Below are 27,631 nucleotides of genomic sequence, written 5' to 3'. Positions count from 1 at the left end.
GCTCCACTTTCCATCCAGCTCCCTGCTTGTGGCCTGGGAAAGCAGTCGAGGATGGCCCAAAGCCTTGGGACCCTGCACCCACGTGGGAGACCTAGAGGAGGTTCCTGGTTCCTGGCTCCTGGCTTCAGATTGGCATAGCATCGGCCGTTGCTCTCACTTGGGGAGTGAATCATGGGACGGAAGATCTTCCTCTCTGTCTCTTCTCCTCTCTGTAGATCTGACTTTTCAATAAATAAATAAATCTTTAAAAATAATAATTAGTAAGATTTGCACTTGACCCCAGGGGCTTACCGAAAAGGTGTAGATGGATGCTGAACATGATTTTGCTCTCTTGAAGTTTTATGTAAACAATTATGCCATAAATATCGGCAAACTCTACATGGCTCTTTTTTCTTTATACATTAACAGCTGTGATGAGTGCTAATTCCAAATTGATGTAAGAGGGTCTTTAAAAAAAGTTCATGGAACGTACTTACTCTAAAAAAAGACCGCATGGATTTCAAATATTTTTAAAAGATCTATTCATTTATTTGCAAGGCTCACAGAAAGGGAGAGCCATCTTTCTTTCATTGATTCACTCCCTAACTGGCCACAAGCTGGAGTTTAAAGTTCTACCTTGGTCTTCAATGAGGGCAAACACTTGAACCCTGTTCCACTGCTTGTCCCAAAGACTTAAAGCAGGGAGCTGAATTGAAAGTGGAGCAGCCAGAACTCAAACTGGTGCCCATATGGGATACTGGCATCGCAGGTGGCAGTTTAACCCACTACGCCACAGGTCCCTCCCGTATTTCAAAATCTTTTGCAGCAAAATAAACACGCTCCAGTTCTGTTTCCCTAGACTTTTAGAAATATTTCCGCACGAGGAAACAGGTTCACAAAAAGGGTGTATCAGTTTCCCAGGTCACTCAGTAGGTAGATGCTAGAGCAGGGCCTTGGACTTGGCAGATAGGATGGTTGCATCCCGGGTCAGAGTGCCTGAGTGTGATGCCAGTTTTCTGCTGGTGCACACCCTAGGAGGCAGCGGATGATGGCTCAAGTCGAGTCGCCTCGAGTCCCTGCCACTCCTGGAGTTAGAGTTAGGGTTAGGGTTGGCCCTGGTTGGCCCTGCCCAAGCTGTCTCAGGGGTTTGGATGTAAATAAGTCAGTGGGAGCTCTGTCTACCTCATAAATAAATCTAAAATGAAACAAAACAAACAAACAAAAACAGAAGTGCATGCTGCTTCTAAAGGTTTTGGTTCTACAAAGACTCCAGCTGTCACTCCCTGTCACCCCTCACTGGTTGCAGGACACTGAAGTCCAATAAGCTGCAGGAACAGTAAGTTAAACCCCAAAAGGGCTGCTCAAAGAGGAGGTGCTGAGTGAGCCTCAAGTCTGCTCCAGTCACCAGTTCGCAGGAAGGTAAGCCACCTCCTGGAGTATGATGGACAGACACGCTAACCCATCTGCTGAAACAGCACCCGGGCACAGTGCACACCCCTGGGATCACACCGTGAACACCCTGCCACTGTGACACGTCCCCGTGCTGAAGGTGAACAGGGGAAGGTGGCTGAGAAGGAGAGGCAGCTACCCTGGACCAGAGGTTGCATGGAGAGGCATCGACATGGGACATGAAACATAAGATGGCTCTGTGAAGTCAAACAGCCTTAAGGGGTGAAGGGTGGGAAGGGCATGGCAGGTGCAAGGGCTCAGCGGCTAGGGAGAATCCTGAGTTTGAGGACCTGGGAGAAGGTCAGTTTCAGTGAGCTGTGAAAGCACAGACCCTCAGCAGCCAAAAGGAGTGTGGACTTTCTCTTGACCCATTGGAATGGGTCAACAGGGCTTAGTAGTGGAACAGCATTACACAGATGCGGTCACCCAGTCAATGACAGTGGAGTGATCTAACCTGGGGAGTGATGGGGATGGGGGAAGCATGAATGCCAAGACAAGAGGTTTTCGGGATGAGGGCTCGTCCCACTTGGTCAGGACTGTGAGAGGAGGACAGCGGACGGAGTTCAGGGAAGCCCGGGGGAAGCCGGGCAGGTGGTGGGCCAGCTCCCAGTGCCCCAGACCCCGCTGCCTGACCCTAGCCTGAAACCCCTTTTTTTTTATCCACATCAAGAAAGCATGCCATTGTTGACATAATTCTGAGAACTGGATATTGCCTCTTTAGATGAAATGAATTTGGCCAACTTTAAGATACTGCTTTATTCTTTGATAACACAAATAAAGGTGATAAAATCATAAACACAATTTCAAGTGATTGGTTTTGGAGGAGCATCTGAAGGGGGGACACAGCTGAGGAGCAGTAACGAAAAGCCCACTTTCCTTTGGCACCAACATAGCCATATAAGCTCACTAGGGTCAAATATCCTCAGTGTGTTCCAAGTTATACCAGAAGGAGGGGCCCGCCTCCCTCCTCTTTTGTTCTACATTCATGGCCATTTAGCTCCCACCACCGTCCCTAAGGCCAAGGCAGAAACCCCAGTGGAATGACATCTGATGCTAAAAGGACACCAGAAGACACTCAGTTATCCCACAAAAGCTGCTTCTTAGAAAATGTCCTCCTCTCGGTTGTAGGACAGGTCCGACTCCACGATGCCAAAGCTTGCGTAATTGGAGTTACTGTCGGTAGAGGGTGTCTCACTTGGATCTTGCTTCGTCTTCACGGGCTCTCCTCTCTGCAGCACAGGCTCCGGGGCTTCAAGGGAGGCCGAACTGATGTGATGTGCTTTGGCAAATAGAACCTCAGCCCCGCCCACTTGGGCAGAGTCTGTGCGGCCAGCTGGGGACCAAAGGCGCTCACTCCGTAGTCTTTTTCTTATTTGCTGTTCTTTAGTCTAAAAAGGCAGTATAAAAGAATGAAAAAGAGAGTCAATAATTTTAACTTTAATTTCTTGTTTGAAAAGCAGAGAAAGAGAGGGTAAGAAGGAGAAAAACAGACACATCCCACCCAAAACAACCATGAATGGCCCGGACAGGGCCAGGCTAAAGTTGGGAGGTGGGAACTCATCTCCCAAGTACTTGATCTGTCACCAGCTGCCTCCCAGGTATGCAGTGGGAGCGAATGTGACACAAAAACCCAAGCGTGCCACTATGGTATGGTCATCCTCAATGGTGTCTTAATTGCCCGGCCAAATTCCTGTCCTCAAGCCCGATTAACTTCCTACGAGTTCTCCTTAACCTTGCCCATCACTTAGGATTTTGGCCTCTCTCCTCTATTACTCAGTCAAGTGACAGAGCACTGGGTAAATCCCGCTGAATCTGACAGCTGCAAGGCCCACCATCATGGAACTGGGAGAAGTTCCTCTCTGCATGGAGAGGCCAAATGAGAAATGGGGAATGAAGGTTGTCCGGCTACATTTCTGAAAGTTTGGTTCCTGGCGGAGGCTGTCAGGGCTCACAGGTCCCGGGCACATCTGAAGACAGGTGTTAGCCCAACTCCCTGTCGCTCCTCCTCCTCCTCCCCCAACCCCAACCGATGAAGACATAGGAAGACAATGTTATGCTTCACTGAAGCATTACAGGAATGTTTCAAAAACTTCATGGAAAATGTGTTATGGAAAAACTAGGAACGGATGACTTTTTTTTTTTTTTTTTTTTGGCACCAAAATAAACATCAGTTCATTCCATTTTCCACAAACTTTCTGAAATATCCTACTAGCTTTTGCTTACTTAGGTTATATATCTAAAATTCACTTTTAACTAATCTCAGGCTATCCCTTTGCTCACGCCTAACACACAGATCATTGAAAACAAGCCCGAAACACGCAGTTTCAGGAGCAGGCAGCTCATTTACAAGGCATCTCCGTCCATGCAGTTTGACACACGCTCTTGCCCACGCGCGCCTCCTGCTGGTTACCTTGCGCCGTGCCTCTGCTGCCTGCATTCTCTCGTGGATATCCTGCATTGTGAGGTCCTTCACGGCCTTTTTGATCTTGAGCTTTTTCAGTCTGGCTGGTGGTTTTCTCAATGGCTTCTCGGCGGTGTCGACCTGAAGCAGAGAAACCACCATACTTGTAAGAGGACCAAGGCAGGAGAGGCAGAACCAACACAGTGGAAAATATGTATCATAAACGTCTCAACTCGCCAGGGGTGGATAGAACACAACACGAAAAGCAGACAGCAACCGAGTTCTTAAAAGTAAGACCTTAAGTTCTTAAGAGAACGTCAGGTGTTCGGGACCTGGATGGATAAGGACTCTTGAGAAAGAAAAACATAAAAGGAAACACACAGGCAAGAGAAGGAGAAGGAAGAGGAAGAAGGAAAAGTTTTTTGTTTTTTGTTTTTTGTTTTTTTTTTAAGATTTATTTATCGCAAACTCAAATACACAGAGAGGAGGAGAGACAGAGAAGAAGATCTTTTGCCGAATGATTCACTCCCCAAGTGGCTGCAACAGCAGAGCTGAGCTGACCTGAAGCCAGGAGCCAGGAGCCTCTTCTGGGTCTCCCAGTTTGGTACAGGGTCCCAAAGCTGTGAGCCGTCCTTGACTGCTTTCCCAGGCCACAAGCAGGGAGCTGGGTGGGAAGCGAGGCCACCAGGATTAGAACCAGTGCCCATATGGGATCCCAGCACATGCAAGGTGAGGACTTCAGCCACTAGGCTACCACGTTGGGCCCAAGAAGGAAAAGTTTAAGAGTTTCAGAGGGAAAGTAGAGGCCAACAAGAAATAAATTTGTAGTTCAAGGTAAAAAATTCAAGGTAATATTCTGCAGGCTCTAACTTACTTCCATTTGGGGTAGGGATTACTCTTAGTCTTACAGGCCAGAGAGACAACTAACATTGACTAAGCAATCATTCCATACGGGGACTTGCTGCTAGTCCTTTATAAATGTTTTCATGGCAGGAGGAAAAAAATTTCAAATTTCATATGGCTGACGACATTCTCTTCATTCCCAAGCAGTAATGATTTTTTTGTATTAGTTTCTAGCTACAAAAAAAGGCACAACTATTGTCAGGCATTTAGGAACAAAATTATAAAATGTTTACATGTCTTTCTTTAAAAATGCACATTTTTATAATATACATACTGTGAAAAATTAAAATAGTACATACAAGATTTCCAGGTTCTCTGTTTAACCACCTGGCTTTTCATCCCACTCCCTGCCAGGAAGCATGGTGAGTTCTGTGTGTGTTTTTAACAAAGCTTTTGTGTTCACGTCCACAGGCGTACGTCAGGGCTACTGCAGGCTCCCTACAAGGTCATTGTCACATGGCAAGCATTGCACACCATGAAGGGGTACACAATTCCCTTGGTTTCCCGGTACTCGTACAAGTTATATTTGCTTCTCGTAGCCTCGCTGCAAGCTAGGTTTTGGTTTAAGGGGATGCTTAAGTTGGTTTCATTTTTTTCTCTAGACCATTAAGACTTTTTCCATATCAGCAGTAAGGTGGCTCCACTTTCTTTCCTGTGTTCATGAGAGCAGCGATTTTAAATGCTTTCCAAAACTTTTCCTTTGCGTTCACAGTCTAGTTTGGTGCAAGAGGCCCGAGCCTAAGGCCCATCATGGTTTCCAACATATGTTCCCTTTTAAGCTTAATCATTCCCAGCTTTCAATTTAAAGACATGCAACTCTTGCTTTCATGGGACCCCTTAGAGGCCACTGCAGGGTTATAATTGACCTTACAGTTACTTAAATATGATCATGTCTCAGGGAAGAGATGAGCCTGAGTAGACAGAAATGAGCAAATAGCCGGTGGGTAGAATAACCACAACACACATAGCAATTACCGGTGAATTTCCCCAGCACACAGGGTACAGCTGTACCATCAAAGATCTCTGATCACAGATCACAGGGAGCCCGTCGGAAATATTGTAAACAGTGCCAACATGGGATGCAGAGACAAGAGGCGAGCACACACTCTTGGATAAATAGTGCCAACGGACTGGCCTGACGCAGGGCTATCACAAATGTCAATTTCTGAAAAACACATCATCTACGAAGTGTAATAAAGCAAAGCATGCCACGTATGTGCGGGATGCTGTAACACGAAACAACCTCAATGAGATTATAGCCTACAATTTTCTTTCCTTAATTTAATATGAATCTCTTTCTAGGTCAATATATAGAAACCTATCATGATGGGGAAGATCTGAACGAATTCCAAGTCATCATCCTAAAAGGAACTGAGTATGACTCTAGATAAACACCTCTGAAGATTTTTGAAAGGACATTTTGCATTTATTTTAATTTCCAACAGACTGTCTGCTCAGAATACAATGCTATACGCAGTGAGAAAGTCCAGCGAAAAGTGTGTGTAGCACAGTGAAAAAGACCCATCTGATTGGAACTCAATAAGACCTGGGTTTGAATCCCAGCTTGGCCACAGAGTAACTTTCTCTAGCTTTTTAAACTCTGCAGGCTTTGATTTCCTGTGGCTTAATAACATTCAAGCTGATTTCCCAGAATTGATTACAAGAAGGGAAGGGGGAATATTCAGATACCACCTGATAAACCTTATATTAACTGCTTTGGGCCTAGCGCGGTAGTCTAGTGGCTGAAGTCCTTGCCTTTCATGCACCAAGATCTGATTTGGGTACCAGTTTGTATCCTGGCTTCTCCACTTCCACCCAGCCCCCTGCTTGTGGCCTGGGAAAGCAGTTGAGGATGGCCCTAAGCCTTGGGATACTGTACTCACGTGGGAGACCTGGAGGAAGCTCCTGGCTTCAAATCAGCTTGGCTCTGTTGCGGCCACTTGGGGAGTGAACCAGCGGGTGGAAGACCTTTCTCTCTGTCTTTCCTTCTCTTTATAAATCTGACTTTCCAATAATAATAATAATAAAAAATCTTTACACATGAACTGCCTTTTATTCCCTGAGAGCAGTGACTGTTTCCAGCGATGGTGCAGGAGGTTACAGGAGGGCATACCGGCTGCAGAACTCTCACTGTGGAGACTGAAGTGCACAGGAGCCCAAGTGGGAACCGCGAGTGGAAGGCCACTCCACTCAGGTGTGACCTGAGGACAGGTACTTCTGTCCAGGCTCGGTGCTCTCCACCGTAACATGCGGACCCGGCTTTTTCTCCCGCTCTCAAATCCGCAATCCTCAGGCAGTCTTTTAAAGGAAGGACACTTCTCCAAGTTTGAACTCTGTCACAGCCAACACTCTTACAAGGTGCCAAGCAAGTCTTCCCTTCTCTATGCGCATGGTTTTTGTGCTCATCGGCTCTTAGGCTTCTTGTTGGCAAAAGCCATTTGCTAAAAAGAAGTACACACTTGCATTGTGGGTTCAACTACACAGAGGACATAATACAAGTAGGAAAAGTATCCTGGTGATGCTCACTAAGAGGAAATTTAAGCACAATCCAAGATTCAATAAAGAGATGCTTGGCCATGCTTTCTGTAGCCACCCGAACCTTGACTAAGATGACAAGAGCATCCTAAAAGAGTTTGGATTTTCTGGTTTGGGACTTTATTCCCAAAGGATACGTGTGAGATCCCATTCTTCCTAAATCTTTCAGAAAGTTAATCCTCTCTGGAAGGCCCTTATCTTCGCTGGAGCCTGACATTTTAAGCCAAAGACCTGAAAGATCTATAGAAGGACCAACGGGTTCTGGATTGCCAAGTTTCATGCAGTGAGAATATATCAACTATTGGGACTTAAAATGATCACAATGAGCTCAATCGGCTCACAGAGGTGTTCCGAGAAGTTCCGAGCTGAGCCATTTTCTATGAAAACACCAGGTGGTCCACCCAGCTCAGAGAGGCTGCGGTAGCCTCCGAGTCCTGTTTCTGGCGAACCTGATGTGTATCCGTATGTGTTCCCTCTGTCTGTTGCCTGTGTCTCAGAACCACTCTAATTCACCAACGACCCAGGGATGAGCACACCTTGTTCTTGTTACCTTAAGGGAGTTCTGTGCATAGAGTAGGCCAAAGTTTCAAAGTTTCTGCCAAACAACTGGTCACTCCTGTTCTGCCTCCTGGGGATCTCTCTCTGGTCCTTAACTGGTGTCCTTGAGAAGCGACTCAGTCAACTTCTTCCCCCTTAAAAAAAATCAACTCCCCAGGATGTTCAACAGAAAACTTAGGGAAACTTTTGGTGCCTAGTGAACAGACTCCCTGATGACCTAAAAGGTCATCAAGGAGAAAAGTCCCACAGAGAGGAGACAGAGCCCTGAGCAGACACAGGAGGAATGAACAAAGGGTCCACCCTGCTTGATGGCACTGGAGGCAAAGGACGTGCTGAAAGGCTGGGATCAAAGACACCTGAAGTCAACATCAACTATGTGGATAAATGAGAGCCAGCCACCTGCCTCTGAAGACGTCTACCCCAGTGGGGTCGCTAGGACCTGAGGCATAAACTCAGTACACCTCCACACCAGATCTGACACGAAGCTACTGAACGGCAAGTTCCTTGTGTATCGTTTAATTCTTTAAGTACATAAGAAATCTACCCCTAGGAACATGCTTGAACGTATTTGGGCAATACTACTGGTCCATAGAAGAAATCTTATTTTAGGTATGATTGTCTTTATTGCACTCTTCCAATATTTTATTTAAAAAAAAAATCCCCACTAGCAGAATGTATCAATGATGTTTACAATCTGTTGTGCCCATTATATTTAGTCACTGCTCACAGCAATAGCCTTTTATTTATTTTTTTAAAATCTTCTTCTTCCTGTTTTCCTTGTCTCTGGGTTTGGTTTTTAGCCAATTTTATCAAAATTTCCCTCTAAAAATTTAAGTATTAAATAGGTAAAAATTATTAACAGTCTATTAATATGGTTTCCTTCTGTCCTCCCACACTCCTTCTCATCTTTCGATAGTGGCTTCAAACTCTGCCGTTTCCCGGTGTCAATTTGGCACATTTACAAAGTCCTTCAAATAGTTCATGAAAAATGCAATTAGAGAGAGTTAATTCTAACGGAAAAAGCTTCAAAATCTTTGAGGTTGAAGAGTTTTCAAAATTCATGGGAAACGTGTTTTTGAAAAAGCTTTGCAATGTTTTGAACACCTTTTTTTTTTTTTTTGCAACAACATACACCTCTTCTTTAATTCCATCACTTCCTGAACTTTCTGAAACACCCTTGGGTGCTCTCAGCTATGTCCCAATGGGAGACTATCTGTAACACTGAGCAGCTTGTGTATCTTCTCTATTTCCGGAGCCTATCTCCATCCCTATTCCTGAAATGCTATATTTTCAAGAATATGTTCAAACCCTCTTTCACAAAGTGCTGGGTGTAGACTGTATGCTTTTGAAATCCCTGCAACCTGTCACATTAGCATCTTTTGCGGATGGCCCAACCCCCTCCTAACAACCATTCCATATCCAGGTAATAGGGAAGCCTTGCTTTTGGGTCATGGTACGATGTTGTTGAAAGCCAAGCCCATGGCTCTTGGTTTTTCATTTCTTAGTGTAGCTTGTACCCGTTAGCCTTGCCAGCTCTCTCTTTCAAGGTCTAAGTCAGAACTTGAGTTCTGGAAACTGAGTCACTCAGAAATGCTCTCGTGTGATTATTACTGGCCTTGTTAACATCAGGCAGCTGTGTTTTCATCAGGACACTTTTTGTAGCCACTGACGGTCGGCCGTGCTGCCCTGCTTGGACCTCTGCTTGCTCATCTTTTCATGTAGCCCTTTGTTTCTGATCGTCCAGGAGACTCATGCGCAGAAAGGTAAAATCCACTCCTCTTTCACATCACAGATCCATTCCTCTTCCAGCATTTACCACTGAGATTTTGACCTTTTCAGCCTGGCCTTCCAGCATTACTGGTGGGAATCTAGGCGTGTTGGCTGAATGAACACACAGGACAAAACAACAGCAAAAACCAAGCCCGATAACCTCAGGTGTAAGCAGAACTTATTAAACATTTTGAACTCTAGATTTTAGCCAAGTCGGTTAAACATGAGAGTAAAAAAATATTACGCATGCTGAAGAAAAGCAATGACGGGCTAGTCAAGCTGACTCAACAAAGGAAAATAATAATATGGCAATTTCCAGGGTTGTGTTGATTTCCTCATGGTTGATTATGCACATGTGTATCTGTTTTAGTTTTAGCATTGATGTCTACTTTGTTGGATAAGTAAGGATCCAGCTTTATATTCCTAAAGGCAATGCTTAATAAGAAATTGCTCTAAGAACCTAGGCATGTTAGGCAACGGGGCTTATTGCACCTAAAATTTAGTAAAAAGCAAGAAAAGCATCATTGGCCTCAATCTTTGTTAATTATGGAAGAAATTCCCACAGAAAGAGATAATGTGCAGAGATGTGAGGGGAATTATGGAATTTATGGAGGTAAAAAAACATGATGGTTTCTGTACTGGAAATCAAACATGTTGAACTAATGACCATCAATCACATTCTACTGCTACTTTTAAGTATAAGCTAATTCTAGTTACACGAATACTTGCCATGACATCGTATGATTCGCCATTTCTAAATACTTTGTTGCGGCTCTGTATTATTCCTTGCACAATTAGTTCCTCCAGGATGTCTGACGACTTTGGTCGCTCTCCACTCTCTAGGGCTTGGGGCTTATTGGTTAGTCCATTGATCGCCAGGTCTTCCAGAGGGAAAGAGAAAAGAAAGTGAAATTTAAAAGCACAGATTTTATGAATCAAACGCTAAAGAGATGCTTTAGAGATCAAGTCAATTCAATTCTGATGGCAATACTGCAACTTAAATATTTTTATCATAAACCTCTTCATACTTTCAAATTCTTTTCTCAGATTATTTAAATCTTTTCTCTTAAAGCACAATACGCATATCAAGACATGTCCATAAATGTCTAGAGGAATGAAGTTTTTGTTCTTTGAGCACATGCATAACTAACATCCATTGCTAGTACCCCAAAACTTCTCACTATTCAACCTTCTCTTTTTCTTTTGCTTAAATCTGGGGAACGGCTAGTGCATGGTCCTGTATGTGGTATGACTCGGTGAAGCAATATTTACAAGTAAATACTAAATGATATGACATCCACACAGCTCTTATATCCTCTAATTTCTTAATCTTCTTACAGAGGACACACATCAACAATGGTATGTTGTTTACTCGGCAGGTCATATGTTAGAATGACAAGAAGTCTTTGGGGTGCTGCTGTGAGCTACCTTTCTGTTGTAACAACAGCGGTACACTTGGGTACCAGGGTTCCCTCCACTAATTATGAAGCTGAACCCTGGCTAAGAATCAAATAGCATTTTGGCGAGCCCTGTGAGTTGCAGTTTGGTTTCTATGCTTTGTATACAAAGGATAAACAGCGTGATGTTGCCAAGAAACTTCTAGTTCCCCAACCCTGAGTTTACAATTACACCATCTGCTAAATCTACATACAGAAAAAGAAAACCATGCCTCTTTGAGAAGTCTTTGAATTCAATCAGAACTGCCCTTAGAGTGACATCAGCTTACGTTTTTATTAGTGATTCTAAAGATGAATGGCAAGACAGCTCATAGGGGAGCCTCAGAGAAGCTGGAACATTGAGAATGGCCTTCTCCATTACAAATCCCCCACTAAATATAAATTTTCAAATGAACAATGACTTCTGTGTCATCAGATTAAAAAAAAATGAGCACTGGCTTGTTTGGTCAAAGACAGTTCTGCCTGTCCTGCCACGGACGTTGCAAAGGCAGAGTCCTCCGAAACGGGTACTTGTAGCTTACAATCAACAGGGAGCCCTGAGAGTAACCAAGCCCACCCCATTTCTGGACAGAGTCTCTTGATGAACATTTTGAAGCTCAACAGTTGACAAAACATAGCTTTCTTCATACCAGCACGGATGCAGAATGTAGGAGCCAGGGGTCTCTCACAAGTTATTCCTTTGGCTATCAGAGATTTCTCTGATTGATCACGCAAATAATTTCAACGAACTCCCTACTTTCTCAGGACTTTGCAAGGACTGATTTTTGCATCCTTGCAAACATTTGAAATACAGCTAGCAGGCCCAGCGCGAGGGCGCAGTGGTTAAGGTCCTTGCCTTGCATGCCTGGGATCCCATATGGACGCCGGTTCTATCCCAGCAGCCCCGCTTCCCATCCAGCTCCCTGTCTGTGGCCTGGGAAAGCAGTCGAGGACGGCCCAAAGCTTTGGCACCCTGCACCGGGGTGGGAGACCCGGAAGAGGCTCCTGGCTTCGGATTGGCTCAGCTCCAGCTGTTGTGGCCACCTGGGGAGTGAATCATCAGAGGGAAGATCTTCCTCTCTGTCTCTCCTCTCTGTATATCCACCTTTCCAATAAAAATATAATAAATCTTAAAAAAAAAAAAAAAGAAATACAGCCAGTCCCCATCTGAAAGTACTGTATGCAGATCAAGGAATAACATGTGCCCCAGGTAGGTAAAAATAGAAACTTAAAACACTAGAGAAAAACTTAAAAAGAAGGTCAGAGGTGATGCAAACTCAAAGAACGAGCATGACGCTTTGGTTGTGGCCAGAACTGGTATGAAAGGGCTAAACTAACAAGAACCTGTATCAGGCCAACTACAGGGATCGCTCGATCTCAGTGGGGGCGGGGTACCGGAACACCCATGGATACCCAAATCCCAGATCTGTAAGAGCTCAACTCCCTTCTACAAAGTTGTATTTGCACATGCCCTGGCAACGTGCTCTTGTATACTTTCGGTCAACTCAGGATGACTTAGAGTAGCTACTACTTTATAAATGCAATGTAAGGGGCTCTTGTACTGAAGTATTTAGGGAATAGTGACAAAAAGTTTGCATATGTTCAGTACAGATGTAATTTGTCTTCCAAATACTTTCATCATTTACATTTACAGATGTGGAAGTCATCTTTCATACTTGATTCAAATATAACTTGGCGCGAGATGTATTATTATCTCCGTCTACACATAAGCACACTCTTTGAAGGGAAATTAATTAGGTTGCTCAAGCTGACCCGACACCAGGACTGGATTCAGGTCTGTGTAACTTTACTATTATTTTTTAAATATTTATTTATTTTTTTATTACAAAGTCAAATCTACAGAGAGGAGGAGAGTCAGAGAGGAAGATCTTGCATGCAATGATTCACTCTCCCAGTGACCTAAATGGCTGGAGCTACACCGATCCAAAGCCAGGAACCAGGAACTTCTTACAAATCTCCCACACAGGTGCAGTGTCCCAAGTCTTTGGGCCATCCTCCACTGCCTTCCCAGGCCACAAGCAGGGAGCTGGATGGGAAGTGGGGCTGCTGGGATTAGAACCGGCGCCCATATGGGATCCCAGCGTGTTCGAGGTGAGGACTTTAGCCACTAGGCCACGGCGTCAGGCCCTGTCTGTAACTTTAGCACCCAGGTTCTCACCACCTCTCTGTTTTCCTTCCCAAAAATGTCATAGACAGAACTCCATTCTCTGTGGCCCACTGTATTTCTTCCAGGATGTTTCTAGAAGGAAAGTCATGTTTGACATTTACTACTAACATAATAAAATTATTGTAACCACTGTGACCCACTCTTTGCTCAGTCTGCTCAAGTATTTGGCTTGACATTTATGGTAGTTACCCTACACAGAAATTCTTGGAATATATCAGACACTTCAGCTAATTTTAATTTCTTGGCACATTGGAGAATATTGGGGGATGCTTGAAATAAAATTGTACCTCCTTTTGGTTATAATAATCATATGTGGCGATGGTAGCAAAATTTAGAATATAATAAAATAAAATGCTATATTCTCACTATCTAAAGAGTGCTAGTGTTACCAAATAAAATTCTGTTTTTATAAATTTCACATGGCATTGGACACGCAGTTTTGTTTCTCACATAGCTAACATTTACATTAGCGTTTTTTCTCATGTCAGCGGAAATTCTTCGTAAGTGTGCAAGTGAAATTAGGTAAGAAGACATGGGAAAATCCATCTTTGACCTTGGTGTGGACAAAGGCTTCATAACTAGGACTCAATATTCAAATTTGATAAAGGAAAATATTGAGACATTTTGCTATATTAAAAAACACTCAAGGCAAAAAAAAAAGAATTAAATACAGATATTATGTGCTGCTTAATATGATACATTATGGCACAGTAGCGTTTTGGGAAATCTAGCCCAAAATATATGCTCTGAACCTAATCATGAGGAAACCTGAGACACATCCGAATTCAGGGACAGTCTGTAAAATAAGAACCTGTAGCTATCATATTGAGATCACAGAAGACAAAGAAAAGGTGCTAGACTTGAGATGAAGAGAAAACTAGAACCTCACTGACAGGTACATGGTGCACCTGATGTGGGATTCCTAGTAGATTCTGAATTAGAACCATAGTTGTAAAAGATACTTCTGAGACAACTGATAACACTAAACAAATGAGGAAGTGATACGATTTCCTGACTTGGATTCTTGCATGGAGAAGAACATGAGAAGAATATCCTTGTGTTCAGGGAATACAAACTGATGTATTTAGAAGTACAGTATCTTTATGTCTGAAGTTTCTTCTCAGAATAAATGTGCATCTATATGGGGGAGCAATATGACTGTGCAAACAGAGTATCAGGTGAGATCTTGGGTGATCTGGATCAAAGATTCTGAAATTATACGGAATATAGAAGACTTTTTTTTTTTCCCCTAAATGAGAGACATAGTAATACAGAGAGCTAGGAGAATGTTCTCTGGTTTATTCCCGAAAATGCCTGTTAGGGGCCAGGCCTGGGCAGGGCCGTGGCAAGGAGACAGGAACTCAATCCAGGTCCCCTGCATTGGTGGTTTATCCAGTTACCTGAATCATCCATGCTGCTTCCCAAGGTCTGTACTGACCGGAAGCTGAAGGTGGAGGTCAGAGCGAGACATCATACCCAGGTACTGTGATGTAGAACCTGAGAACCTGACCATTTTAATCAACGTCTTGCATAACAGACCACAAACACAGAGGCGCTCTAACTTACAACGGTTTGACTTGTGATTCCTTGACTCATTTAGGAGAAACCATAATGAACTTGAATTTTGAATTTCAACCCTTCCCCAGCTTGTGCTCTGTGGGGCAACAAGTGCAGCTCCCACTTAGCCCCATGGGCTGCAGAGAAACCTCTACTGCCTGGCAGTGCCTAGGGCAGCCGAGCTGGGACATGCGAGGGGTCAAGTGCATTACAGCGTTTTCATCTCACATTGAGTTTATTGCCTTTCACGGCGGTCGCAGGGCAGAACTGACTATTTGGGGGATACTTGCGCCCTTTCTGCCTGACAACCTGTGGTGTGCAACCAGCACATCTATTTGGCTCTCGTGCTACCATTTAGAAGACAGTCCAATCAATTATCAGAGAAAAAAAAAAGATGTCCCTACTGGCTCAGAACCATGTCCTCTAACTCCTCAGCACTGTCAAAACTCACATCACACAAGGGTGAATATAAAAATCTGTGCTCACCTGAGGTGGCTGGGAAGCCCCCCAAAAGATTCTTTTGGCATGAGGGCATTGTGAAGGTTCATGGAAATGGGATTAAAAGACAAGTTTACTTTGGTGCCACAGAATTTTAAAGTGCATGCATAAGTTTTCCATAATATATACTTTTATAAACTTTTGAAGATCCCTTGCATTCAACCATCTATTTCTCAATCTTAGCTCATGTCTAGGGAAGAAATTACAGTCAACAGGAACAAAATGAATCTTTTCCCTACCCCTCAAATAGAGTACTTTTCCTTGAGATCTGCGCAGTTTAATTTGATTCAAAGGCTGATCAAACATAAATAAGAAGTCTTACATCAACACCAGGGGGTAACTCAAGCAAAGGGAAAACACACCCCAGGATAAACCACAAATGGCCTCTAAACAGCACTTTGGGCTGTGATTACTTCTTTCGCATTTTAAGGATTCTTTTATTGTTCATGAACTGCTACTTCAGATGAGCAGACACAAGGAAATGGTTTGATGAAGGCTTTATTTATTTTTGTAAATGTAGGCTCTCCCTTAGGGAGATGTGACCCTGTGGAGTTCGAATTTACACTGTGTAACTCCTATTTCTAAGGAACAGTCCCAACTGCATATAAAGGCTTTTAGTTTAAAAAAAAAAAATGGTGGTTTTCATTATTTCATTGGCAAGAAGATTAGGAGTTAGTATTATTTACTTGCATAATGAAGGCCTAGGGCTAAGTTGCAATGTAGTAGAGATAAGAACCTTGCCATTTAAAGTACTTCATGGCCCACAAAGCAATAATAAAAGGACCAACAAATCCACATTACATAATATATTTGGAGAAATGGCATTTTGTGAAGATCAACATGAAAGGGAGGATTTTACCTGAATTTCTTCTTCTGTTTCTTTCATTTGGAGATGGAGAGCTTTCTGGAAGGGTCCCAGGTATGTTTCCCACCTGGTCTTGTGGCTCTTGGTCTTCTGCATGATTCACCGTGTGCCTGGGCAATGCACCTTCTATCTGGGGGCTGCAGCTCTCCCAGGAACTGATCTTCCTGGCATCAGCCTGTGACAGGGAAATAATGACTTTGTGAGAGTCAAGATTTCCTGGAACCTGAAGATGGAGTCGTTGGGTTTGTTTTGGAGGATATTTAGTGAACTCAGAAATCTGCAGACTTTAGTAGTGTCCATGGTTACATGATGTAGTAGACGTGATTAAGTTAAGGTTGCTGAGATGGCAAGATTATTCAGAATTATCCACGTGGACCCTAAGCGCAGCAACCAGGACCCTCATCAGAGTGGGGCAAAGGGAATTTCAAGACACAAGGAAAAAAGTAAGGTGGCAACGGAAGCAGGGACAGATTGAGAGAGGGCTGCGGTTCTGAAGCTGAAGAAGGAGGAAGAGGATTTGAGCCAAGGAGTAGAAGGAAGCTCTAAAAGCTACAAAAGACAAGCAAAAGGATCCTCTCTTCAAAGCCTCCGTGAGGTTCCAGCCTTGCCAACACCTTGAACTTAGCCCAATGCTTCTGACTTCCAGATCAGTTTGAGAATATATATATATGTATATATATATTTAGTTTATTTAATTTTATTGGAAAGGCAGATCAGATTTACAGAGACAAGGCAAGACGGAGGGAAAGATCTTCCATCCACTAGTTTGTTGTGCCAGATTTTGAAATCCCCAGACAATCATCAAGTCTGAAGTCGGTGCTAAGGCATAAAGGTGGTTTATTCAGGTTAGCCTAGGTCTCCCAGTCACCTCCCCCAGCCCAGCATGGCTGGGCAGGGGAGGGGCAGCCGCAGCCGAGGCAGCTGCAGGATCAGCAGGGAGGACAAAAGAGAAGGAGAGAGAGTCAGCAAGCGAGCCCCCAGTTGAGCAGCACAGGGGTTCTTATACATTTTAGGCTATTAATTATACAGTCATTATTTAGTAGGCTTCTATTGGTGGGTTTGAAGCAAGCTACTTTCAAAAAGTACAAATTGATGAGTTATAGGGCAGTGGATCTTATCAAACACCAGGGACCTCCCTCCTGAGGAGTGGTCTGCTTACGTGACCTGCCAGGTGTCCTGCTGGGTGTCACGTAGACTATCAGGCCTGGAGCTCACACAGCCCCCAGCCAAGCCATTAAGGCAGGAATTACACAAGGCAGAAAACATCTAGGTTCTTCAAGTTCACTCCCCAAATGACAGTAATGGCTGGGGTAGAGCCGATCCGAAGCCAGGATCCAGGAGCTTCTTCTGCAGTGCAGGGTCCAAGGCTTTGGGCTATCTTCTATTGCTTTTCCAGGGCACAAGCAGGAAGTTGGATGGGAAGTGGAGCAGCCAGGACAAAAACCAGTGCCCATATGGGATCCCAATGGTTGCTAGGGAAGGATTTAGCTATTAAGCCATTGTACCATGCCCTAGAATACATGTATGTTTTAAAACATTAAACTGGTACTGATTTGCAGAATCAGCAATAGAAAAACAAATGCTTGTACTAAATCACATTCACATTTAATATGAACCCCCAGGTAGCAGGTTCTTACACTAAGTATCCTGAAGGATACCAACATAAAGTCCTTAATAATCAGCTGTAAAAGCAGAAGTGCTACTGCAATTTTTAAATGTGTGCTTTTGTTGTTGTTGTTGTTAATTCTTAACAGGTTCACTGTAAAAATAAATAATGTGGAAGGAAGTTGGAACACATCCATCTAGGGATTGCTGGAAGGGCGTTTGAAGACATGATTAACAACTACTGGTCTTATCCAATCAGTTGGAAAGTTTCATGGACTTAAATGAGGCATCCTTAAGGAAAAAAGTTCTGTCTGCTTTAGCTCCATTCATCCCCTTCTGACTGCATGTCCTATCCTATGGATTTGGTGTTTGTCTAGCCAGCCCTGTGACTGTCTCAGTCTAGTCCTTGCTATCTATCATCAATCAATCTGTCTACTACCCTCCCCTCCATTCTTCCTATTAAATTCTGATACAGTAACAAAACAAAAAGTAAGAAACACCATCCCTGGGGCCCGGCGCGATGGCGCAGTGGTTAAGGTCCTCGCCTTGCACGCCCGGGATCCCATATGGGCGCCGGTTCTAATCCCGGCAGCCCTGCTTCCCTTCCAGCTCCCTGCTTGTGGCCTGGGAAAGCAGTCGAGGACGGCCCAAAGCTTTGGGACCCTGCACCCACGTGGGAGACCCGGAAGAGGCTCCTGGCTTCGGATTGGCATAGTATCGGCCATTGCGCTCACTTGGGGAGTGAATCATCGGACGGAAGATCTTCCTCTCTGTCTCTTCTCTCTGTATATCCACCTTTCCAATAAAAATAAAATAAATCTTAAAAAAAAAAACCACCATCCCTTAGATAAAGCACTATTAACATGTTAGTACTCACTTCCCTGATATTTGCTTAGATAACTTCTAGAAATTAGTTGGAATCGGACACTAAGTACGTGAAAAGACACTCACTCTCATAGGTCCTTAGTGAAACGCAAATCAGAAACAGAATGAGAGACTTTGCATCCTCTAGCATGACTATAATGAAGAAAAGATACACGATAGCAATTGCTGGTGAGGATGTGGAAAAACTGGAATTGCTCTGGGAATAAAGAGTGGCGTGGGAAGCGGGTGTTTGGGCTGTCAGTACAGCTTGTCAGGTCTCACATCAGGATGTCTGGGTTTAATTCCTGGCTCCATTTTCTGACTCCTACTTCCTGCCAACACAGGTCCTGGGAGGCAAGGATGATGGCTCAAGAAATTGGGTTCCAGCCACCCACGTGGGAGACCTGAGTTGAGTTCCCAGCTCCTGGCTCTGGTTCACTGAGGATGTTTGGAAAACGAATAAACAGATGGGAGCTCCCCCCCTGCCTCCTCGTCTCTCTCTCTCTCTCTCTCCTGATCAAATTAAGAAAAAATGATGCCGACACTGTGAAGACAATTGTTAAATACAAAAAGTTAAATACAGCTACCAAATAAACTGGAAATTCCACCCCCAGCAATATACCCAAGCAAAACAAAAACCTGTTTACACGAAAATATACACGCAAATGGCCATCGTTATTATTAATAACATCTCCAAAAGAGGAAACACTCTAAATTTCCATGAATGGAAGTGAATGGAAAAATAAATGGATGAATGGATAAATAAAACACGATAGTGTCAAAGATATACTTATTTGGCGATTAAAAAAGACACGTATATTGCAACAAACTATGCTTAAAAAACACTGTGATAAATAAGAGAAGTTAGACACAAATATTACTCATATTAAAAAGAGGCAGGCATACAAGAGCAGGACATGTTTAGTACTTGCTCATGGCTGGTGGTGGGGTGGGTGGGCTGGGGAAAGTCATGCCGGACTGTTAATGGGTAGTTGCTTCTTACAAAGGCAACAAAAATGTTCTAAAATTAGGTTGTGGTAAGATAGTGGTGAGTGGTGAATTTTATGTGGGAGATTGTGCATTATGTGAGTTCTATTTCAATAATGTTGTTAAGAGAAGTCAGATTATATATGAAATGATATATTTCTATATCTCATTTATTTCCATAATGACATCACTATATATGTTTATCTCATTCTATTTAATGATGAGGAATGAGAGGTTTCAGTATAGTCCATGGCCTAACTATGCCACCATTTGTTTACTTAACCAATTCCTGATGAAAGAGCTCTTTTTATTTATTTGCAAAGAAGGGAGAGAGACAGAGAGAGAGTGCAGGAAAGATCTTTTATCTGTTGATTGCTCCTTCAAATGCCCTCAGTCACTGGAGACTTTGAGTGTCCCACACAGGGAAGCAAGGACCTCATGCCTTCCCCGGTGCAAGTTATCAGAAAACTGGAATTGGAAACAGAACTGGGATTTGAACCTAGGCACAAGGAATGCCATCCAAAGTGGCATCTTAATTGTTGTGGTTAATGTTGAGGTTGTTTGTCGCTTTGCAGTGTGATAAGAAATGCCTAGATAATGTCTGTGCATACAATTCCATCAGTGTGAATATGTAAGAAAGAATTCGTAGGCACAGACATGTGGGGACCAAAGCTATGCCCATTTTATAGTAATGTGGTGTGAATTTCCAACATCAGTTTGGTGCCCTTCTCTCCAAAGATGTCTGTGAGGGGTCTTCAAAAAGCTTGTGGAAAATGTGCTTTGAGAGAGAACTATGCATGGATTTCAAAATATTCTTTGTGGCAAAATAAGCATCTTTTAATTCACTCTTGCAACACACTTTTTGAAGCAGTTTTCTATTTCTTCTCCCTACAGTACCATTGCTTGCAAAAATAGGATCTATGACTTGGTAAAGCAGTGACACCAGGACATTGTCCATGTCAAACTTTTCACAGTTCCACAGCAAAAGAAGAAAAACAGGACAAATGTAACGATTTTTCCATAAATCTATATTAATCCAATTTAAAGAGCTGTCATTTATTTTAAGGAGTACATGTTAAATATTGATATGTTCAGGAAGACATTTCTCATATCCCCTCCGGCTACCATGTCTGCTCTCTCTAGGGCCCCTGTTTCACAATCTGGGCTGCATTATTTCTCAACTCAGTGGAAGTTGTATGCCCCTCCACCTTGACAAGCGATGGAATTCTGCTGAGTCAGCCAGCTCCTTCTGGCCCTGCATCCTGCTTAGATGGCCTGTGATGCTCTCTGAATCATGGAACAGCGTCAGTGCTTCACCCTGTACCTCTCAGTCTGGGAGACCTGGCCCTGCTGTCCTGTGTATATAGCAGAAGGCGTCCTGAGTGAGCTTCCAGTGGGCCAAGGGAAGAGGGTGGAGCAGACAGAGAGGAAAACACACAGCAACCCTGTGGAAAGGCGCCACCGTGGGTGTCCAGGAACTGGAATTTCCCAGGAAACAGATTGAGGTGGACAGCAGAAGGTGCTGAGGTTGGGAAATGTAGGTCTCTTGGGACAGAAAAGGAGGTTACTTTCATTTTGAATGCAACAGGAATGTTTTGTAGGGTTTTTACTAATAGAAGTGAAATGAAAAGATCAGTCTTTTTTTTTTTTTTTGGTAAGTCACACTTCATAGTGATGGTGGAGTGAAAAGGGACAGAAAAAAAAATTAGGGAGTCCATCCAGCAATGATTATTCCAGCTGTCCGGGTGATATTGGACTCGATGTGAATGGGGATGGTGGCAGAGAAAATAGGGCAAACAGGTCGACTCAGGGATATTAGTCAAGTCAAAACTGGACCTTCTGGAGCTGCAGTTTGCAGAAGGGCGGTTCTTCCAAGCTCGAAATTATGACATTAGGAAGTACTAGGCAAATATTCCCTTTAGAAAGCTGAATAAAAACACAGGACATTGTTACGAAATTCTTGATACTTTTACAGTAAATATGATACACATATTTCAAAACTAAACCACAAGCACATTTGGTCATTTTCTGGATGCACTCCAAAGTTGCTAAGTCTTTCAAACTTAGGGACTAAGTAGAAATCACCCTGGCAGGATTATAGGGGCAGCTATCACCCTTGGATTCTCAACAGTTGTTCCTGATGTTCATGGAGAGAATGACATGTCATAAGCAGTACAGTCGAACCAACATTCCTTCATTGTGTTGAGGGTTAATTGGTACTGCGGCTCAAGGTTACATGGGGACAGATGAACCACTGACCAAATAACCAACAAACCAAACAACAAACAAGAAGCAAACCAAAACTCAGTGGATCTGAAATAGGAATCAGTACCAAGAGAAAGGCAGAAAACAACTAGAAGCTTGCTTTCTTTCCTCTTCGAGCTTTCAGGTCAAAGACTTCCCAGAGACTCTACAGGAATAAGTGTGTCCAGAAAATGGTGACAAGAAATCTATCACTGTCACACACGACTCACAACACACACACATGCTCCATCTATTTGTTTCACGTGCCAAGCAGAAGGAGACTTGTCTGATGCATTGCTTAGATGCACTCATCTTGAAAGTAAAAAATGCAATTCATATCACATCATATTTCCTTTCTTCCTCAATAAATCATTAAAAGCCCACCTCTGCAGTGACAAGTGCCTTTTGGGTTGCAGGTCTGTTCTTTTGTTGAACCTGGCAAAACACAGAGCTACATGCAGGGACTAAGTTTGTCGTGGGACCTCTCCAGGCTGTGACCCTGAAGGCCAGTGGTCGGCTTAGCAGCAGCAGTCACGGCAACAACCAAAAGTCCACCATGAGTTTGAGAGCAACCGGGATTGATCCCAGCCCACCAGGTCACTTTTCAGAAAGACGCTCTATGGCAACAGCTTGCAAGAGATTTAAATAGCACGACCCTGAACGACCTCGCGATTGTCTCACCAAGGCTGTCGTAGCTACTTGGATCTGAAATCCGGGCTTTAACAAGGATCGCTACCCATCTGTGCTTATTTGAAGGCAGTTTGCCTTGAAGCGCAGTTGTGACCAAAACTTAAATTACAGCAGACGAAACACAATCTTCTAGCATAAAATAACACATATCAGCCTTCCGTTTCCAGAGGAAGGGGGAGAAAGCTTCTTCTCTCAGGGAAACTCAGAATGCTTTTCAAATATTTTATCTACATGCAACACATTCTGGAAATTTTAACCCCATTTGATAATCCAGACTGGAGAATCAACCTAGTTCAAAGACCAGAGATATTTACAAATTAATTAAATTTATGCCTCTTGGGAATACGGCAAACAGTGTTCCTCTCCCACCCATACATGCAGAATCCTTATTTTCATACCAGCAAGAAACCTGCATTACATAAATAATAGTACTAAGGGAGGGGGTGCGAGGTAGGTACAAGGGGTTATGTTTCCCCGAAGACCAAGTTACAGAGAACAGAGTTAATGTGTTTCTACATTTCATATCAGTTTACTTCCTATCTCAGTGTATTGAAGATATGACTTCTACCAGTTCTAGATGGAAATCTTGGTGAATTTCAGGATGGCCATTGTGTATATTACTCAGCATCCCCAAAAGATAGTCCTTTTGAGCATAGGCTGGTGGCTTTGTTGGCTTGTTTGTTGCTCATTCTTTGGTCTAGGGGTAGTCCAGTTTGGGGGAAACATGTTTGCTAAATAGCTTGGTGGGAATAATTTGTTGAGGTTCCCCTTCTAAAAATCAAATTACCAGCAGATACAGTTTACAAATAGATTTGCTCATGGGCTTGTACAAGGAATTTGTCCTTTGAAATCTGATATATATTTTTCTACTTTGCCTCTAATAAACAGCAACTCTCCAACAATACTTATCAATATAATGTTTTGAAAAGTTGGGCTTTATGGAGTAATTTAGTCCCATTACAGACAATTAATAAGAATTTTCTTATCAGCTATTTGAACATCATTCATTCCAATCTGGCCTCTTTGGATAGCAGACAAGGAAGTTCAAATTGTTCATGTAAGAGAAGACTATTTCTCCAAATGAGAAAAATTATCCATGCTTTCCTTTTCCTTATGCATTGCTTACACTATTGTGTCTTCTTGTTACTTTAGAAGGTAAAAGTAAATAGCAGGAAGTGCTGTTTACTAGTAGTTTGAGTTAGGAAACTTTAAAGCTGTGCAACTAAGAAACATACATGTTTCGGGCCTGGTGGCGTGGCCTAGTGGCTAAAGTTCTTGCCTTGAACGCCTCGGGATCCCATATAGGCACCAGTTCTAATCCCGGCAGCTCCACTTCCCATCCAGCTCCCTGCTTGTGGCCTGGGAAAGCAGTCGAGGATGGCCCAAAGCTTTGGGATCCTGCACCTGCGTGGGATACCCGGAAAAAGTTCCTGCCTCCTGGCTTCGATCGGCACAGCACTGGCTGTTACGGTCACTTGGGGAGTGAATCATCAGATGGAAGATCTTCCCCTCTGTCTCTCCTCCTCTCTGTATATCTGACTTTGTAATAAAAAATAAATAAATAAAGAAAGAAACATACATATTTCATGCAAGCAAACATGTTCATATCATTTTAAAGATATTGCTGAACTATCCCATGTTGTCTGCATCCAAGAAGGGGTTGAAAGCATTATTATTCAGAAAACTCTAGTGTTTAATCAATAATTCTCACACCTTTCCCAGACCAAATTTCCAAAACCAAACACTTGGAGTGGGGAAAGAGAAGCTATATGTGTTAAGTCATCTTGAATTCTTTGAACATTGGATTTACTCCTGGCGGATTGTCATTGGGCTAGGTATCCTACTAGGAGTCAAGAACATGCTAAGGAACTTAGGAAACTGAGTCGACATGCAGTCATGGGTTTCGATCAGTGCCTTGGCCGCAGGAGGCAATGCAGACAGCACTGGAGACACGACGATGATTCAAGATAGTTCCTACCCTCTCGAGGTAACAGCTCAGGATGGGAGGTGGACATGGAAACACAAACAGAAGACAAGGCTTTGAAATCTGATAGGAGTGGGGAAAAGATCAATCCTGGAAGAGGCAGGAGTTGAGGCAAGGGGAGTCAGAGGAGCTTAGGAAGGAGTAGTCTTGAGTGACTTGAAAGATGGGTGCATGCTTGTCATGCACCCTGGAGAGGGAGATAAAGATGAAGAGAAAACAGGGGGTGCCAAGTGTCAGAGGTAGGAACAGAATGGGCTTGGGGAACAAACAGCAGGAACTTGGCCCAGCACCGGAGCATGGGGAGGGATGCAATCGGAGAAGTTGGTACGAGCCAGCTCAATGATGGGCTTGGGTGGCATGCTAAGAATTCCAGATTTTAACTCATCATAATCATAATAGTAATCATATTAAGTTATTAGTATGAGCACTTTATGGGAACTGAATTCACTTAATCCTCACAACCAATCTTCACCTTCAGTACTGTTTTGGTGATCCTTGTTTTATTTATGTATTATTTATTTTTTAAAAAAAGTTTTTTTTTTTTTTTTTAAACTGAAAAGGCAGATTTACAGACAGAAGGAGAGACACAGAGAGAAAAGTTTTTCCATCCACTGGTTCACTCCCAAAATGGCTGTAATGGCTAGAGCTGTGCCAATCTGAAGCCAGGAGCCAGGAGCCTCTGGGTCCTCTACACACATACAGGGTCCCAAGGCTTTGGGCCATTTTCCACTGCTTTTCTCTATTCCAAGAAGGGAGCTGGATGGGAAGTGTAGCAGCTGAGACACAAACAGGTGTCCATGATGAGATTCTGGCACTTGGAGATGTGGAAATAGCCAGTTGAGCCATCACACCAGCCGCATGGTATTCATTTAAAATTTTTTAGACAAGAAAACTGGGGCAGAGAGAGGTTGAAGAAGTTGACCAAGGTCATACCACAAAGAAGGAATGAATCTGGAAACCTGGTCTAGGTTGTCACCTTCATGACTGCGCGGTTATGTGCATCTCATGGGTTGGGGACAGACATAGATTTGCCTTTATAGAAAATACTCTGGAGGCCAGGCAGAAAGCTATCGTAGCGGACAGGTCAGACAGGTAGTAGCAGAAGGAGGAAGGGTGATCTGGACAAAAAACAAACAAAAAACAAAAAAAACCACACGCAAGAGGCAATGAAGAGGCAAGGACTGTCTTAGGAAATCCAGAAGAAAACCCCACAGCACTCACAGGCTTACAGGGGATGCACCCAGAGACACCTGGTAGACCTGACATATGCAGATTTTTTTTTTTTAAAGCATGTCCTTCTGTTCCATACAACAAATTATTTGCCGTAACAACTGTGCAGTGGATCAAATGATAATGTCCAAAAAAGAAACAATGAAAATTTTCTTCTATTGAAGTTTTGTATATAATCGTGCCAGCAAAACAAATTTACAAATACATATTTCTGCATGCACATGGGAAAAAAGAATCCTGGGTTAATCCTTGCAAGTGACATTAGTGTGTTGCGGGAAAAGGGAGGGGACAATGTTTCCGCAATCCCGGGCGGAAACAAGGTGTTCTCTCAGAGCCTACTGGTCTAAGAGAAAACAGGCTCTCTCAATGCAGGTAAGGGAGTGTCGTAGTGGTTGGTTGGAGCTCCGTTCTGAAGGATGGATAGTAGTTAACCCGCCCAGCGGGGCATGCAGCCCAAGGACGGCATTCCACAGAGAGGGCAAGACACTGTGCATTGCAAGTCATTTGGTTGGGAAGAAGCAGGAGTACGGGAAAGCAAGCTGGAGCAGAAGAGAGGGTGATGGCCAAGGGAAAGAACAGGAGCAAGCAGCAGACTGCTTTGCACACGACAGGATACCTTCCTCGGGAAGACGGGCAGCATGGTCAGGGCACAGGTGCACCCGGGTCACGTGGTGACAGGAGAAGCAGAAAGACCCAGCAGGAGGATGGGAAGCTCTGAATGCCAACCGCAGCAGTTTAGGGATGGAAGACAGGTGGCATTGTACACGTCACCACATGCCAAGCCCAGAGTCTCACCCTGGACCAGTTTGGCTCACTTGTCTTCCTCCAGAGTTACCAAATGTGGTCTAGACGTAGCAGGTGCCCCATGTGTGTTTTGCACTGAGACAAGGTGTGTGGCCCCAAAAGTTGTTGCAGAGAGCAAGGTGGTCCTAAGCCCCTGTTTGCTGGGAGTCAGCCAGACACTTTAGGGAAAATGTGCCCCTGGTTTCCCTATCATTGTAGGGAGTATGATTGAGATGAGGCCTTATGGTGACCCCATCTTTCTGTCACTCCCCCCTTGAGAGTTCCACTCCCAGTTTATGGGAATCTGGAGGGTGGCAACGATGAGAAGAAATCACGGGCCTACTTTTTGCATCTGTAAACCTATCCCTCCAAGCCCCAGGGTGGAAAAAAATTCCACAGTCAGAGAGGCCAGGCAACCCCAAGAGGATGGCGGGAGTGAGGTTCTTCAAAGTTAGATTCCGCTGTAGCTCTGCTCCACTCCCACCTCCCCAAGAAGCTGTACATCCCCCCTCTCTGGGCCTTACGGTCCCCTCTCAGAAGCAGCTGAGTCTCCTAGAAGCCAAAGATCTCCCAGCTCTAGGTAACCACCCATAGGGCTCAATTTCTAAAGCCAGTGACATGCGGCAGATCCCTGGCCAAATTCAGTTCTAGGCAAAACACTCCACCCATTCCCTTACATCTGTCTCCGCCCTGGGCTGTAACCACCCCAGCCAGATCATGGATACAAAAAGCTCTTAAAACCAATCCATAACCACACACACACTCACACTCAATCACACACACACACACACACACACACGCGCATGCTCACATACTCTTCTCCCTGGGCAAGACACCAGTACAACCTGGCCGAATACACTGATTCCCACCTGGTTCACCTCACAGCCTCCACACTTCCTGGGCGGGCAGGCAACCCTGGCAGATGCTGCTCCAGCAGAGCCCAGCTGTTCCTAACCCTGGGAATCCCGGGGCTTCCCGGGAAAAGACTTTTTTTTTTTTTGTCTGCTTCCTTTTATTTTTTTACCTTGAATCCTTCTTCCCAACCCCTTTTGCGCGCGGGGACGGGTTCCTGGCCTCCGGCAGGCTGCGAGGATCCACAGCCCAT

At 43.9% G+C, this 27,631-nt stretch overlaps 1 protein-coding gene across 1 annotated transcript; it reads right to left on the bottom strand.

Moving 5' to 3' along the window:
• Positions 1–2,149: 2,149 nt before the first annotated feature.
• Positions 2,150–27,631, bottom strand: STMND1 (stathmin domain containing 1). The gene is made up of 5 exons (XM_040967648.1): positions 27,551–27,631; positions 16,134–16,314; positions 10,325–10,476; positions 3,839–3,970; positions 2,150–2,816 (listed from the first exon to the last, which is right to left on the bottom strand). Exons 1-5 carry the CDS (start codon positions 27,629–27,631, stop codon positions 2,529–2,531), a joined length of 834 nt encoding a protein of 277 aa, XP_040823582.1. The 3' UTR covers positions 2,150–2,528.

Source organism: Ochotona curzoniae, unplaced genomic scaffold, assembly GCF_017591425.1.
Source record: "Ochotona curzoniae isolate NIBS_2020 unplaced genomic scaffold, NIBS_Ocur_1.0 scaffold_461, whole genome shotgun sequence".
NCBI classification, from domain to species: Eukaryota; Metazoa; Chordata; class Mammalia; order Lagomorpha; family Ochotonidae; genus Ochotona; species Ochotona curzoniae.
The sequence above is the reverse complement of the archived record's forward strand: the minus strand, read 5'-3'. Positions and strand labels throughout refer to the sequence as shown.

What these genes read in the sequence shown, in the direction of transcription:
- STMND1 (XM_040967648.1), bottom strand. Translation starts at nt 27,631, where the DNA reads ATGGGCTGTGGATCCTCGCAGCCTGCCGGAGGCCAGGAACCCGTCCCC. An exon ending in GCGAATCATACGATGTCATG is followed by an intron (nt 3,971 to 10,324) that starts GCAAGTATTCGT and finishes TCTCTGCTTCAG; the next exon opens with GTCGACACCGCCGAGAAGCC. An exon ending in CAGCAGAGGCACGGCGCAAG is followed by an intron (nt 2,817 to 3,838) that starts GTAACCAGCAGG and finishes CTGCCTTTTTAG; the next exon opens with ACTAAAGAACAGCAAATAAG.